General features: G+C 49.0%; 1 protein-coding gene across 1 annotated transcript; it reads left to right on the top strand.

Moving 5' to 3' along the window:
* The first annotated feature begins 7,996 nt into the window (after nucleotides 1-7,996).
* Nucleotides 7,997-12,135, top strand: OLIG2 (oligodendrocyte transcription factor 2). Its single transcript, XM_081199257.1, has 2 exons — nucleotides 7,997-8,116; nucleotides 9,811-12,135. Exons 1-2 carry the CDS (start codon nucleotides 8,031-8,033, stop codon nucleotides 10,772-10,774), a joined length of 1,050 nt encoding a protein of 349 aa, XP_081055383.1. The 5' UTR covers nucleotides 7,997-8,030; the 3' UTR covers nucleotides 10,775-12,135.
* The last annotated feature ends 1,676 nt before the right edge of the window (nucleotides 12,136-13,811 follow it).

Below are 13,811 nucleotides of genomic sequence, written 5' to 3'. Positions count from 1 at the left end.
GGCCACATAGAAAATGGAGTGGTCCAGTGGCCAGCCCATAATCTGAGAAGATCTTCTTTCCTGGGAGATCAGCTGTAACCTAAAGTGCAGCATCTTATGGCAATAGGGAGCATCATGTTCAAGTGATTCCCCTTCATGCATGCTGAAGTGGTTCAGCCTGTAGGAGGAGTTTACCACACGCCTCCTTTGCACACTTGAATGGAGCCTTAGATCCTTTCATTTGGGTTTCATCTGGTTGCTGGAGCTGGGCAAGTATGGAGGTGATTGGGTGTTGTCATTTGTTTAATGATCTGTTCAATTCAGGTGGAACACTTGCTTGTGCAGGACTCATTGAAATGAGCGGGGCTTTGCGAATGCGTACATTTCAGTAAGCTGTGTACAGAATTTCCTATGAGATCTTTGCCCCTACAGCCCTTCTTCCCCTCCTTACCTTTCAATAGAGAAGAGTGGGCAGAAAGTAGATGAGAATCTACTGGTAGGTGACTGGGTGATTTGTGGGAAACCCAAAAAGGGGCTTTGACCCCCAATTATTACCGCACTTTCCCGTGTATAAGACTAGGATTTTTTTTACTAAAAAATAATGTTAAAAGGGGTGGGTAGTCTTATACATGGGGGCAATCTCCCCCCATTTTCTTAATTTTGAGTACCCCCCAAATTAGGGAGCGTCTTATACACGGGGGCATGTTATACACGGAAAAATACGGTGTGTTTTTTTACCTTTCCCCCAAGTAGGCTGATATCTCCTGTACATTAGTGGTGCCATCTTGGTTAAATACGCAATGGTGCTCTTCCCCTAAAGACTGGAAGTAGAAGAAATGATTATATACTGTTTTATCTCCAGGTCTTTTCCTATTGATTCCCACCACAGAATTTTCCTTTTTATCTCTTGCTGCTGCACACCGAGCTGGCTAAATAATCCACACGGGATGTTTGCTAGCAGAAATAGAGAAGGACTAAAGAGTTCCACGAAGTTGGAATGAATCTACGAGAGACATATGGTTCTAGTGCACCACCAAAAATGTAATTACTGTCTTCAGGTTGCACTGCTCCCGATTCCACATAATGAGTAAGATATTTAAAGTCCTAAACTATTTATGTGACATTTCAATAAATAAATGCAGAGATTTGACAACATTTCCATATTCCTCCTTTAATGTCTGAATGTCTCTGACTTAATCCAAGTTCCTTGGCATTTATTACTGTTTGTTACACTAACAAGTGAGATTATGAGAATTCTAATGAAGGCTTCCAGTGGAAAAACTCTGTGATTAAATGCCATAATAACAGTTGCATGCATTTATGTGCCTGATTATCATAATCTATTTAGCACAAGTAAACATACAAACAGAAGGAGAAAAGCAAGCACATTGACACTTCAGCTAAAGGAGAATTTGAAATGAGGGAGAAACAATGTAAATATGTAAATGTCTTTGTGTATTCCTTTTATCTTCCCCCTCCCTCATCCCTGCTTTCTCCCCCTGTTTGCTAATGAGACATCTATGCTTCATCACATGTGGTCCCCCTTTGCTCGGCCGAGGTGTGTTTTTGGGCCATCTGCTGGGGCCAGTACCCCAAACAATGCCTCCCAGAAAGCAAGGGATATATTTGCAGCAACCTTTGACATCATGGGATACAAGCAGGAGTGTCATACAGACTACAGCCTTTGATATGCTCATTCTCAACTCTTAGTTCAGCTGTTCCTCTATTCATGCATTTAATGTTATCCTGGACTCCATTAAGTCCCAGTGTGACATGATACCACTACATCCCCTTCCTTAAATCTTATTTATTTATTTATTTATTTATTTATTTATTTATTTATTTATAAATAATCCTTGATTTTCACTGTAGGCTTCTTTTGGTTTGCCTTTTGGGGTGCGGCTAACAGCCTGAGGTTCTATTCCACCCCCCATAGAACTCAGTGGGAGTTACTTCCAAATAAACATGCACAGGACAGGGAACGTGGTTTTAGGGTTGGCTTATTGAAAAATCTAGGTTACCTAACAAAAATAAATGATTGGCTCTGCTGAGCAGGGGATATACAGTGGTACCTCAGGTTAAGAACTTCATTCATTCTGGAGGTCCGTTCTTAACCTGAAACGGTTCTTAACCTGAGGTACCACTTTAGCTAATGGGGCCTGTTCTCATCCTGAAGCAAAGTTCTTAACCTGAGATACTATTTCTGGGTTAGCGGAGTCTGTAACCTGAAGCGTCTGTAACCCGAGATACCACTGTAAGCAGTTTCTTATCCAAAAGAGAGGCCTTTCTTCCCATTTTATTTAGGACTGGACTAGAAAGCAGGAACTGATTTCAACAAACTATTTACTAAATCACATGAAAATGAATTATTTCTGGTAGAAAATGAGAACCACTGACAGTCGATTTTGAAGGAAGAACAGGAATCTTAACAGAATAGAAAAGCACTCAGTTCCTGCCTATGAGCTTCCCATAGACCCATAGTTGACCAGTGTGTGAACAGGAAGCTGGACTAGGTGGCCCTTTGGCCTGATCCAGCATGACTCTCCCTGAGTTCTTATGCTATGTCGCAGTTGATTCAGCAGGGGGCAGGTGCCACAGGATCGGTTTTCAGAAACCTTGGTGCCTTTTATATCGGATACAGTCATACCTCGGGTTAAATGTGCTTCAGGTTGAGCATTTTAAAGTTACGCTCTGTGGCAACCCAGAAGTAAGGGAGCGTGTTACTTCTGGGTTTCGCCGCTCGCGCATGCGCAGACACTAAAAATGGCGTCACGCATGCGCAGAAGCTGCAAAATGCGACCTGTGCGTGCACAGACGCACAGACGCATCTTACGTTTTGCTCAGGATGAGAATGGGGCTCCAGAACAGATCCTATTTGCATCCAGAGGTACCACTGTATAGGTAAAAGGGGCTCCAAACTTGCTTCCATCAAACACTGAAAAATCACTTTGGATTGATGTATGCCTGCAAGTATGTAGGCAATTCTAACTCAAGGATAATTTTTTATGTGTGAAGATTGTCCCCACAGAATTCTGACCAAGTCTTATGTGGACTTGAAAAAGACCTTGTGTTAAAATGGACACTTACTGACATGTATTGTATGCATTGCAATTTAATAATTGGCTGTGTTAAACAGTTACATGGTTATGAGTATGTTGAATACCCTGAGTTTTTATCTGTTGTACAGCTGCTCTTTGGGATAGGGAGAAGTGTCAGTCCCACTTTGGACTGCCGATAAAGTATTTCAGAAGTCCACACTTCACCTGTGCTGCTGAGTCCACCCTGAAAGAGAAAGGAAAGAGCCTTTTCAGTGGTGGCTCCCTTGTTCTGGAATGGTCTCCCCAACCAGGCTAACTTGGCAGGTGCCTACATGAAGAACTTGTCCAACTAAGTTGGATCCCAGTCAGTCACTGCCATCTACAACCGAGGGTCTCTTGCAGATACCATCCCATCAGGAGGTCCCTTCTGTACAACATAGAAATCAAACTTCTGTGTGCTGGCACCTACCCCTTGTAACTTCCATTACATATAAGACAGGCACTGTCTCTGTGGTCTTTCTTTTCCAACAAGCATTGGAGATTTTTAAAAATCGCTGTCTGTATCTGAATTGGACTTCAAATCATTTTTATAGATGTTTTTTATTGTTGCATTGCTTTGGTGTGCTTTACAGAAGCTATTCATAAATGAATACTAACTTAAATCCAGTTATTTCAATAAGTCCACTCTTTAGATGTTTTTAAACAGGCATAGGCAAACTCCGGTTCTCCAGATGTTTGGGACTACTATTCCCATCATCCCTGACCACTGGTCCTATTAGCTAGGGATGATGGGAATTGTAGTCCCAAACATCTGAAGGGCTGGAGTTTGCCTATGCCTGTTTTTAAATGTGTTGATTGCTTTCTTGCTTGTGTGTTTGCTGCCCTGGACTCCTTCTGGGAGGAAGGGTGGGATATAATTTTTTATTTAAAAATACTCTGAGGAGTTGGCTCCTATGTCTACGACAATGGCTTGATTACTGCAATGTGCTCTTTGTGAGGCTTCCCTTGGGCTCAACCCAGAAGCTACAAGCTGGCGCCGAATGCAGCAGCTTGGTTCTTGGCTCAGATATCCTGTTTACACCAAATAACAACTCTGCTGAGGGAGCTGCATTGACCGCCAAGCTATTACCAGGTGCCACGCCAATGCCCTGATGGAGGAAAGCTTCACCTGTTGGACTCCCAGCTTTCCTGTTAAAAGAAATCCAATTAGATTTGGAAAGCAAAATCTATGCTGCAGTAGAGTTCTCTTTCCCCCGGGGGGGGGGGTTGTTGCTGCCCTGGCTGTCGCTAAGAGCACCACCCGGCAAGAGATTGTCCCCTTATAACTTTGGAATAGCAACCAGTATGGAATGACTTTGGACCAAGTCAGAGCACTCATCTGTATGAGGTAGTACAGGTAGTACCTGGGAATCATCCCCATTGACGTGACGTGCTTGTGGATCGGGCCGCCCGCGTGCTTAGCAGGGACAGTGATCACACTGAAGAGGCTTCTCCCCGGTTGGAGTAAGCCAAATAGAGGACCCTGCCGCAAAATAACTGGCCGTCCTGAGGAGTTTTTAAAGCTGCTGTATTCTCCAAGGACTGCCTTGCATTTTATTTGAACTCCTGATCCTGAATGATTGGGAGCTGTTTAAAACGAGGAGCTGGGAAGGCCGGGGCCCAGCGAGTTGGTTGGGAGCAACTGCCGAAGTTAAGCTGGTGTGTGGGCCAGATCCCCTTGGAAAGAGGCGGATAAATGCAATTCTACTTTTTAAGGGAAATAAATACGTGATTTGCATTTGCATCTCGGGTTAGCACCTTTCCCTGGTAGAATTTCTGTGCTTTGAAGAGCTCAGCATGCCAGGCAGACGTGCAACTGGGCAAGCTTTAAAGGTAGGTGCTTCGCTGAAGGTCACCAGGCCTTGACCGTCTGAATTCCTCCGCTCCGGAAAATGAACGCTAAAACGAAAATAACGTTGCGCAATAAATATCCCTACAAAGGGTTCGAATCCGGGTGTAATCTAAGGTGCGTTTTTATCCTCTGTATAGTCAAATACTTCTGTTCCATTCATAGCGTCGGACAGGAGGCAGCACTTTTTCGACCGGTCCATTTCAGTGGGGGAAAGTAACGGTTGTAATAGATGGGATTTTAAACAATGCAATCCTATGCGTGTGTATTCAGAGGTAAACCCCAGATAGTTCAGCTCCTAGTTATATGTGTACAGGATTGCAGTCAAAGTTGAGCCCAGCGGCGCACTAAAAATAAAAACCTGACGCACGGTGATCCTGTGCGTAAAAACGAAAAGTAGCGTTCATCAAGGCGAATGTCCAAGGCTGGGGCTCAGTTATGAAACAACATATCAAGTAAAATGAAAGGAAAGATCACAAATCGCGTGCAAGAAATCGTTCCCAGCGATCCTGAACAGCCATAGCTCATCCCCACAGGAGCAAGTATATAAGGCGTGGTAGTGGCTTCTAGGGTTTAAAGCGGGATACTGTCCTTGTAAGAAATCGACCAGTCCCATAAAAGTGAAGGGAGTTAGAAACTGGTGGGATTAAGTAAAAGCTAAGTACCCGTATTTCACTGGATTCGCCTTGTGACACTGCGCGTGTAGGCCCATAAAGAATATCTATAGAATTTAGGACAGAATCTAGGATTCTGTGTGTGTGTGTGTGTGTGTGTGTGTGTGAGAGAGAGAGAGAGAGAGAGAGAGAGAGAGAGAGAGAGAGAGAGAGAGGATCCATTATCCAGTTAAACAAAGACACGAATTTAAAGCTGGAATGTAACCAGGGTTTCTATGCTATCCCGAGGATAGCCTAATTCAGACTTCTGGGAGAGACTCTTCGCATGATCCATTTCAAGAGGGAAATGCTGATGTTTCAAACCCAGATGCGGTCCCTATTATACTGAGCATGATCCAGACAAAATTAAGCAGCCCAAAGTCCCACTGAATTCGACGGAAAAGATGGAAACACGTGGTGAAGACTGCGTCCTTCCATCCTTCCTTCTCACTGAACCCCCCAGGACTTGAGCGCGGACGCTGGCGAGAGCGCTCTGCCTCTCTTGGCTTCGGAAGGGCTACAAATTTGTTGCTCCCACGGATTTCCAGGGGACAGACTTCTGAGGAAGCCTCCTTCCCTGTCGAGCACCTAGAAGTGAGCTTGCAGACGAGCCAAGGTGCGTCGACCTGTTTCATCTCAACCCTCGAACTCAACCTATTTCTCTCCAACTTTCTTTCCAGGGCTGCCTGACAGACGGGGGTCTTTCTTTGACTCCCTGACGCAGACAGCCAAGCAACGAGCCCGGGAGGAGCCAGCCTGTTCCTGACAGATTTTTTTTTTTAATCTAATTGCGTTGTTATGGATCATCACCAGAACCGTTAGAAGCAGCACACTTCCACGCGTCACTTCTTTGCGTTTTAAATGCATCTTTAACGGATGATTGGGGCTTTCCCGAGCCAGCTGGGAAACACACGAGTCTCAAAATTATATAACAAAAGGTGGCCAGGCTTTGGGGGCGAGCCGAGGACGACAATTTGTTCAAATGAGTGGGAAGACTCAGTTAGATCTATAACTGTCTTCCTCTGCCCGCCACCAACCGCCCCCCCCCAGCCTGTCAAAGGCCTCCCACCACGCAAGAACAAATAGGAGAGGCATTGTTTTGTCTTGACACCAAATTGCCCAAACCACTTTCCAAAGGGGTAGAACGTGCAAGGCGCTTTCGGGAACGTGGATCCTTAAGTGCACTTGTAAATTCTACAGACCCACGAAACTTTAACTGAAACTGGGCCCACTAGGACTTGCTTCCGAGTAGACGGACGCAAGATCCTACCGCACAGCTCAGCGAATCGGGATGAGCGCAGCGTAAATTCCATTTAAAATTCGTGGGAGTTGCAGCCAAGGAAACGCACGCCGTTTCGAGACTTCTTACTTTCTGAAGGAAGGCGTAGGAAGTGTAGGGGTAGGAGGTCGCATATGCAGCCTTCTAACCTGTCGACACACTAAACATTAATAGAGTTTTTAAAGATCTAAGCACCCCTCGCCCGGATGTGGCTGTAATAGTTACTAAGTTTTGTTTCTTTTTAAAAGGAAAAAAGCCTGTAAAGAGTATTATGATCAAATTTATAACGATCGTATGGTTCCTGGTAGTTCAATAAGTGCCTTTTTCTACTATTTATGTCAAAATATTTAAATAGGGGGAGATATTTTTTAAGTAGCTTAGGTGTTTGATTTGTTCTGGGTTTGTTTGTTTTTGTTGTTGCGGTCTGGTCTTTAAAACCACACGTTTGACAAGAGAAAACGCTCTCTAGCCTGCTTCATTGAGCAAGCTCTCCTCATCTCCTGGCAGAAGGAGGCGATGCGGAGGGGAGCGGAGCAGGGTCCTGGGCGCATCTTTCCAGTTGCGCTCTACGGAAAAGGCAATCCAAGCGCCTTGGAAGAGAGAGAGAGAGATCTGGGTCCCGGGAGCAAAGGGAGTTTGCCCGGGCTGAAGATAAGTGGCTCAGTAAGTGCGGGACGGTGCCGCATTGTGACCCGTGAGTGTTTACATTGCAAGGGAGGGTGGAGAGAGAAGAGACTGAAATGCCCAAGTGTTTGTGAAACCTTATTAAAACTCTCCAGCCAGGGCGGCCAAGTGGAGTGGCTGGCCCCGGGTGAGTTGGGGGGCACCGCTCACCAAATGTTATTGTTGTACCGGGTCCGAGGCTTGTTTGCTCGATCCCCCCCCTCCCCACTTTCTCCCCACCAGCTGTTGCGAGCGCTGTCATTGTGGCATTTCAGGCGAGAGGTGACAAAGCTCTCCCTCTGTCTCTGGGTCTCGATCTCTCTCGCCATTGGCCCGCAGAGCGAGGAGGGGCGTGCGCTCGCAGCCCGTTTCATTGAGCGGAATTCGCGGGCGTGACATCACTTTGCTGCCCCCCCCCCTCCGGCAGCGCCTCGCTCATTGGTGCAGCCGCCTGTCCCGGACAATAACATTGTTCTGGCCCAGCTCGGCTGCGCAAGGTGGCTATAAAAACACCAGTCAGGCGCGCAAAGATGTTTCTGTATTCATTGCGCTCTGGGACAGCCACCAGCGCTGCTGGAGAGGATCCGGCCGCTCAAAGAGATCCCCCCTGCAAACTGTAAGTGCTCCTCCCTTTCCATCGCGGGGCAGACTCGCCGACAGGGTCGCTTCGGGAGCGCAAATCCCCTAAAACACAAACCAGGTGCGCTTCGGAGGGTGGAGGCGAGCGAGTACAAGCGCAACCTTCTCCCAGCGCCCATAAAGAAGCGCCTGCTTCTTGGATCGGTTCTTCTCTCCTTCCCTGGACGCGCTGGGCCTGAGCCATGCGCATTTGCTTAGAAGGAAGTTCTTCTGATGGAACTTTCTCCCGAGTAAACGCCCACTGGTCAATTTTGGGAACAGCGGGAGGCTGGCTGTGATTCCAGGTTAAGGGGAAATAGATGCGGGTGGCTCTTACATTGCCAAGGAAATATTTAAACTCTGGAGAAGATCACATTGTCCACCTTTAAAGAGGACAAGCGAATTTTCTTTGAAGCTGCCCGGAGTTCAGCATCGTGGAGCTTTTCCCCTTCCTCTTCTACTTCTTCGTCTTAAGAGGGACTTTGGAAACAAGCAACACGCGATAAACTTTGGGCTGGTGTCTTGGTGGCCGTTCAGGCATCTGCCAGTTGCAGGGAAACAACCGAATAGCGGTGTTGTTGTTTTAAATGGTATTGCCTGTGATGTTCGAAGTTGGAAGCTCGGGCGGGATCTTGGAAGAACGGGGAGTGCAGTCTAGATGAGAGATGCGAACAGTACTGCTTAGGTAGAAAGGGCCGCATGCAAATACCATTTGGCTTAAAAGGAGACTTCTGAAAGCTCGTTTCCAGATTGCTCCAGCCTGCCCTTTCTGGTTTGGATAGTTTTGGTAAACTGCTCTGAATTGAAAAGAGTGTGTGTGTGTGTGTGTGTGAGAGAGAGAGAGAGAGAGAGAGAGAGATGGAATCCTTTTGGCTCTAGTTTATGTTGCTTGGCAGGTGTGGGAAGTGAGAAACTACATGGTAGCCGAAGGGGTGCTTTGAGTTTTGGAACAGGAGGTTGCAGCTCGATCAGCAAAGCGGATAACCCAAGACGCAGTTTCTCAGAATCCAACAAATGGATTTTGGCACATCATGTTCCCCCTTAGGGCACCTTTGCTCCCACAATGCGTTTTAACCAAACTTTTTTGAATGCACAATCTGGGTGTTTAATGACTGCTAGAAACCTGGGAGAGGTTATTTCAATGGTGGTTTATCTGCGAATAGTCTAATTCAGAGTGACCGGGAGTAGAATATAAGAACAGGTTTTCCTGGGAATTTATTGATCCTGGATAAACTGTGATTTGTAAGTATGTCATCATAATTGGCCATAATCCAGCAAAGGAAGCAGACAAATTTACGACTAAGCCCCATTGAGATCGATGGGAATTAACGTTCCGTTGCTTCCCATGGAAATCAATCCCGACTAACTTTTGCTGAATTGCGCCCGTGCCGGGGTTTAAGTCCCACTGAACTCGAGGGGAGGCACATCTTAAAACACCTTTACCCAGAGGTGAGTCCCGCGGAGCTGCCTTTGGAGGGAGCCTGTTTTAAGACAGCAGCGAGCGATTTCGGAGCTGCCTCTTTCCAGCAGGATCCTGTGCACATTGGCTGGGAGGTCGACCTCTCCCGTTTCCAGTCACGGCGCACAGGACCGGAGCTTGGCAAGGCATCCCCTCGATTTCTGGGGCACCTCGGGCTGACCTGACCCTGACTGACGCCCAGCGCCTCTGTCCTCTTGTTCCCCCCCCTGCAGGACCAGCATGGACTCGGACGCGAGCTTGGTGTCCAGCCGCCCTTCGTCGCCGGAGCCCGATGAGCTCTTCGTGTCGTCCAGGAGCAAGAGCGGCGGCGGCGGCGGCTTCTCGGCGGGCGGCGCCGTGTCCAGCTCGACGCCCAGCGACTCACCAGCGGAGCTGAGCGCGGAGCTGCGCAGTGCCATGAGCGCGGCCGGGGTGGTGATGGTAGACAAGCTGGCCTTCAAGTCTCCCTCCTCCTCCTCTTCCTCGTCGTCGTCGTCCTCTTCGTCGGCGTCCAAGAAGGACAAGAAGCAAATGACGGAGCCGGAGCTACAGCAGTTGCGCCTGAAGATCAACAGCCGCGAGCGCAAGCGGATGCACGACCTGAACATCGCCATGGACGGCCTGCGGGAGGTGATGCCCTACGCGCACGGCCCGTCGGTGCGCAAGCTCTCCAAGATCGCCACCCTTCTGCTGGCGCGCAACTACATCCTCATGCTCACCAACTCCCTCGAGGAGATGAAGAGGCTCCTCAGCGAGATCTACGGCGGCCACCACGCCGCCGGCTTCCACCCCGCCGCCGCAGCCGCAGCCGCCGCAGCCGCCTGCCCAGGCGGCATGGTGGGCCATTCCGCGCCTCTGCCGGGCCACCCGGCTTCGCACGCCGTGCACCACCCGATCCTGCCCCCCGCCGCTGTCTCCAGCGCCTCCCTGCCCGGTTCCGCGGGCTTGTCGGCTGTCAGCTCCATCCGGCCCAGCCACGGCCTTCTCAAGTCGCCGTCGAGCGCCGCCGCCGCGGCCGCTGCTGCCGCTGCTGCAGCGGCGGCGGCAGCGGCTTCGGGCCCGCTGGGCAGCAGCTTCCAGCACTGGGGAGGGATGCCGTGTCCCTGCAGCATGTGCCAGGTGCCCGCCCCGTCCCACCACCACGTCTCCAGCATGAACACGGCCAGCCTGCCCAGATTAACCAGCGACGCCAAATGAAGAGGCCTCGACGGGACGGGAGAGAGGGAAGGTGGGTGGGAAGGAGAGGGGCCCCCAAGGACAAAAAAAGAGTCCTGGACTCCACAAACTGAAGCTCTCCCTTCCAGGACGTACAAAACTTGACCCCCACCCTTTATTACTTCACAACAACTCTCCCCGGCCGCTTCCCCCAACTAGGACTCCGTTACTTACTTGGAGAGGGAATAGAACTGAAGACCCCCGACGCTAAAGCCCCTCTGCATTCTCCGCCGAACTGCTGCAGAAAGTTGGCCCGGGCGGAACAGGATTCCTCTTGAGCTCCATCGCTTGGCTTCACTCTGATCTCAGTCCCTGTTGTGCGTAAACTCACCGCCCATTGCTTTCGGAACCTTGTATGTTGTTCTTTAAAAACAGTAGAAGGTGCAAGTAAGTTTAGGCACTCGCCTTCAAACCAGAGGAACCCAAACTACCTTAGCAGCCTAGCACCTCTCTCTCTCTCTCTGGGTGGGGGGAATATTCAGTCCTGCACACTTTATAACTGGACGTCCAGTCCTTTGGAAATCCGTGGGGTTCACTTCCCAGGAAATGTATCACAGAGGACTTTAATTCCACCTGAACCTGAGCAGATTTGCTTACAAGTAGGCTCCGCTGCTGGTTTAAGTTCCAGGTAGCAGCAACTGAATCCTGAACCCGCTAGGCTGAAGGGGCCACTGAGACTAGTGAGTTGTGGTTGCAAAGAGGGGGCACGATCCAACCAGAGTCAGGCAGCTTGGAGAGCCAACGAAGAATCTTGTGGCACCTTCGAGGCATTGATTTTGGCATCAGCTCTGGCGGGCTAAAGACTGCGTCGTCAGGTGCGTGGCTTGCTACAAGGCTCTTGGTCGGTCTCGCTGCGCTGCCGCCCCTCTGGAAAGTGTGACTTTCCAGGTGTCTCTAAATATGATCCTACATGCATGTAAATAAGTCCGGCGAAATGCAACAGGGCTTACTACCAAGGTCCTTGAGCGTGAAGACTTGCAACAGAAATGTTGACTGGATCGTGCCCAAGCTGGTTAGGATCGCCACGCTAAAATGCCGAGCGGGATCCCTTTGGGCCTGCGTCATTAGAGCGGCCAAGCTAAGGGGGAAAGTTCTGCATTTTGCTGCTGGGGAGTCGGATTTGTATATACGCTGCCAGATCAGGTGCAAATGGTTCCTTCTGACGCTTTCTGACTGTGAGGGCTTGTTCTGTAAAACCTTTAAGGGCGCGGGGTGCGTGTTAAGGGCCTTTTCTTCTTTCCGGGCGCGTGGGCTTAAGGCTTTCTTGATCAAACTTAACTGGTTTTTCGAAAGCGCCCCACAGACAAGATCCCCGCACTGTTTGGGGCTGCAGTATTGAGACACTCCCCCCCCCCCCGCTTGTTTCTGAATAACCTATTGTCTTCTTCTTTTCTTAGCGCTGTCACCTTCAAGAGATTTTTTATCACCTGTTTATTTTTTTATATATATTATCTATATAAAATAAAGAAATGGGGAAAAGTTGCTAAATAATATTTATTGTTTGGTTGCAAAAAAAAAGTGATCCACTGTTGACATTTTTAAATAATAATAAAAGAAAGAGAAAACACGACCGTTTTGCATTTATTTCCTTTGTGAGATGTTCTCCAGACAGGATAATGAAGCCATTCGGTGGGAATGAGACTCAGCTGAGGAATCGCCATCCTCACGGGATGAAGGCCAGCACCTCGGCGATGAAGCGGAAGACCCCTCGCTTTTCTCCGAGCACATATTCTGAAAAACTAACTCCCCCTTCACTTAAATAGGAACTTTATTCTGAGTACAAGATGTGTTGGATCGAGCTTCAAGTGCTCATATTATGGGCACTCAATGGGCGCAGGATCGGGGCCACATTATTAAAAGACCAACAGCTTCCGGCCCTCTCCTAGGCATGCCTACTGGGAAGGAAGCCCCGCGGTGTTCGGTGGAGCTTTCCTTTCCAGTAACTGTGCCTTGGATTGCGGCTCCAAACTATCATTCCGGGTGCGTGCTTGGCTTTGCAACAAACTCTTTCTGTATGCAGCCCAAGCCTTTGCACGTCCGTACGAAAGAGAAGCTGTAATCCTACGCACACTTCACTGGGAGTAAATCCCGTTAAAAAAGAAGGCATGGATAGGATCGCGCCTTTTCCTCACGCATAGTGTTGCAGCCTTAAGGCTCGGGGAGTTCTGAATCAGCTACGTATATATCTTAAGGGCCAGACTTGTTTCTAAGGGGCGAAATTGCCACCTAGGGAGGACAGAAATAAGGGCAGGTGGCCAGTCTTTTTAAAGAGGGAGGAAGTCAAAGGCGCTCAGTCTCAAGTGTGATCTTACGCCTTGCGTATCCAGTGGGCTGTGCTGGGCAAAGAGGCTCTTAGTCGTTTTAAGGACATTTCAGCCCTAGATGCAGTGATGGGAGATGGGTGGGATGGAATCTTCACCACCTCCACCACCACCATCATCATCATCATCATGGTGCACCAACACCAGAGGTGAGGAACTTGCGGTTCCCCAGATGTTGTTCATCTCCCAACACCCCCAGGCTGCGTCAAGGTCTCAGCGATGGTGTGAGTTGTAGTACAGCAACATCTGGAGGCCCACAGGTCCCCCGGCCCGACCCTACATAATTTGCCCCCACGAGGAACTAATGCAGGCGATCTCGAAGTTCTTGGAATCAGCGGTCCCAAACGCACCCTCTGGGATCACACCATCTGTAGGCTTATGACTACAGGGGTCCTTTCTGACCGAGCTCAGATAGAAAGAGGATTCCGGGCCGAATCACGGAAGCGCCATTGGATTTGCTTCCAAGGAGCTGTGTTTAGGATTGCGTGCTCCGAAGCAACTGCGCGGAAACCTCCAGCCCTGCGGCAAGGAGTATTCCATTGGAATTGACTTCCAAGTGACACGTGCGGCAGTGGACAGTGGCTTTGTCAGCTTTTTACTTTTCCATCCATCCATTCACTCTCTCACTCTCTAGAGCCACCAGTCACAGACAGCTGCAAAATGATGGCGCAGATTATTCCTGCTGTTTTAGATTGAAG

The sequence above is a fragment of the Podarcis bocagei genome (assembly GCF_964188305.1).
Source record: "Podarcis bocagei genome assembly, chromosome: 6".
NCBI lineage: Eukaryota > Metazoa > Chordata > Lepidosauria > Squamata > Lacertidae > Podarcis > Podarcis bocagei.
This window is presented reverse-complemented; position numbering and strand designations above follow the sequence as displayed.

Coding starts and splice junctions, on each gene's coding strand:
- OLIG2 (XM_081199257.1), top strand. CDS start 8,031: ATGTTTCTGTATTCATTGCGCTCTGGGACAGCCACCAGCGCTGCTGGA. Junction 8,117..9,810: donor AGAGATCCCCCCTGCAAACT/GTAAGTGCTCCT, acceptor CCCCCCCTGCAG/GACCAGCATGGACTCGGACG.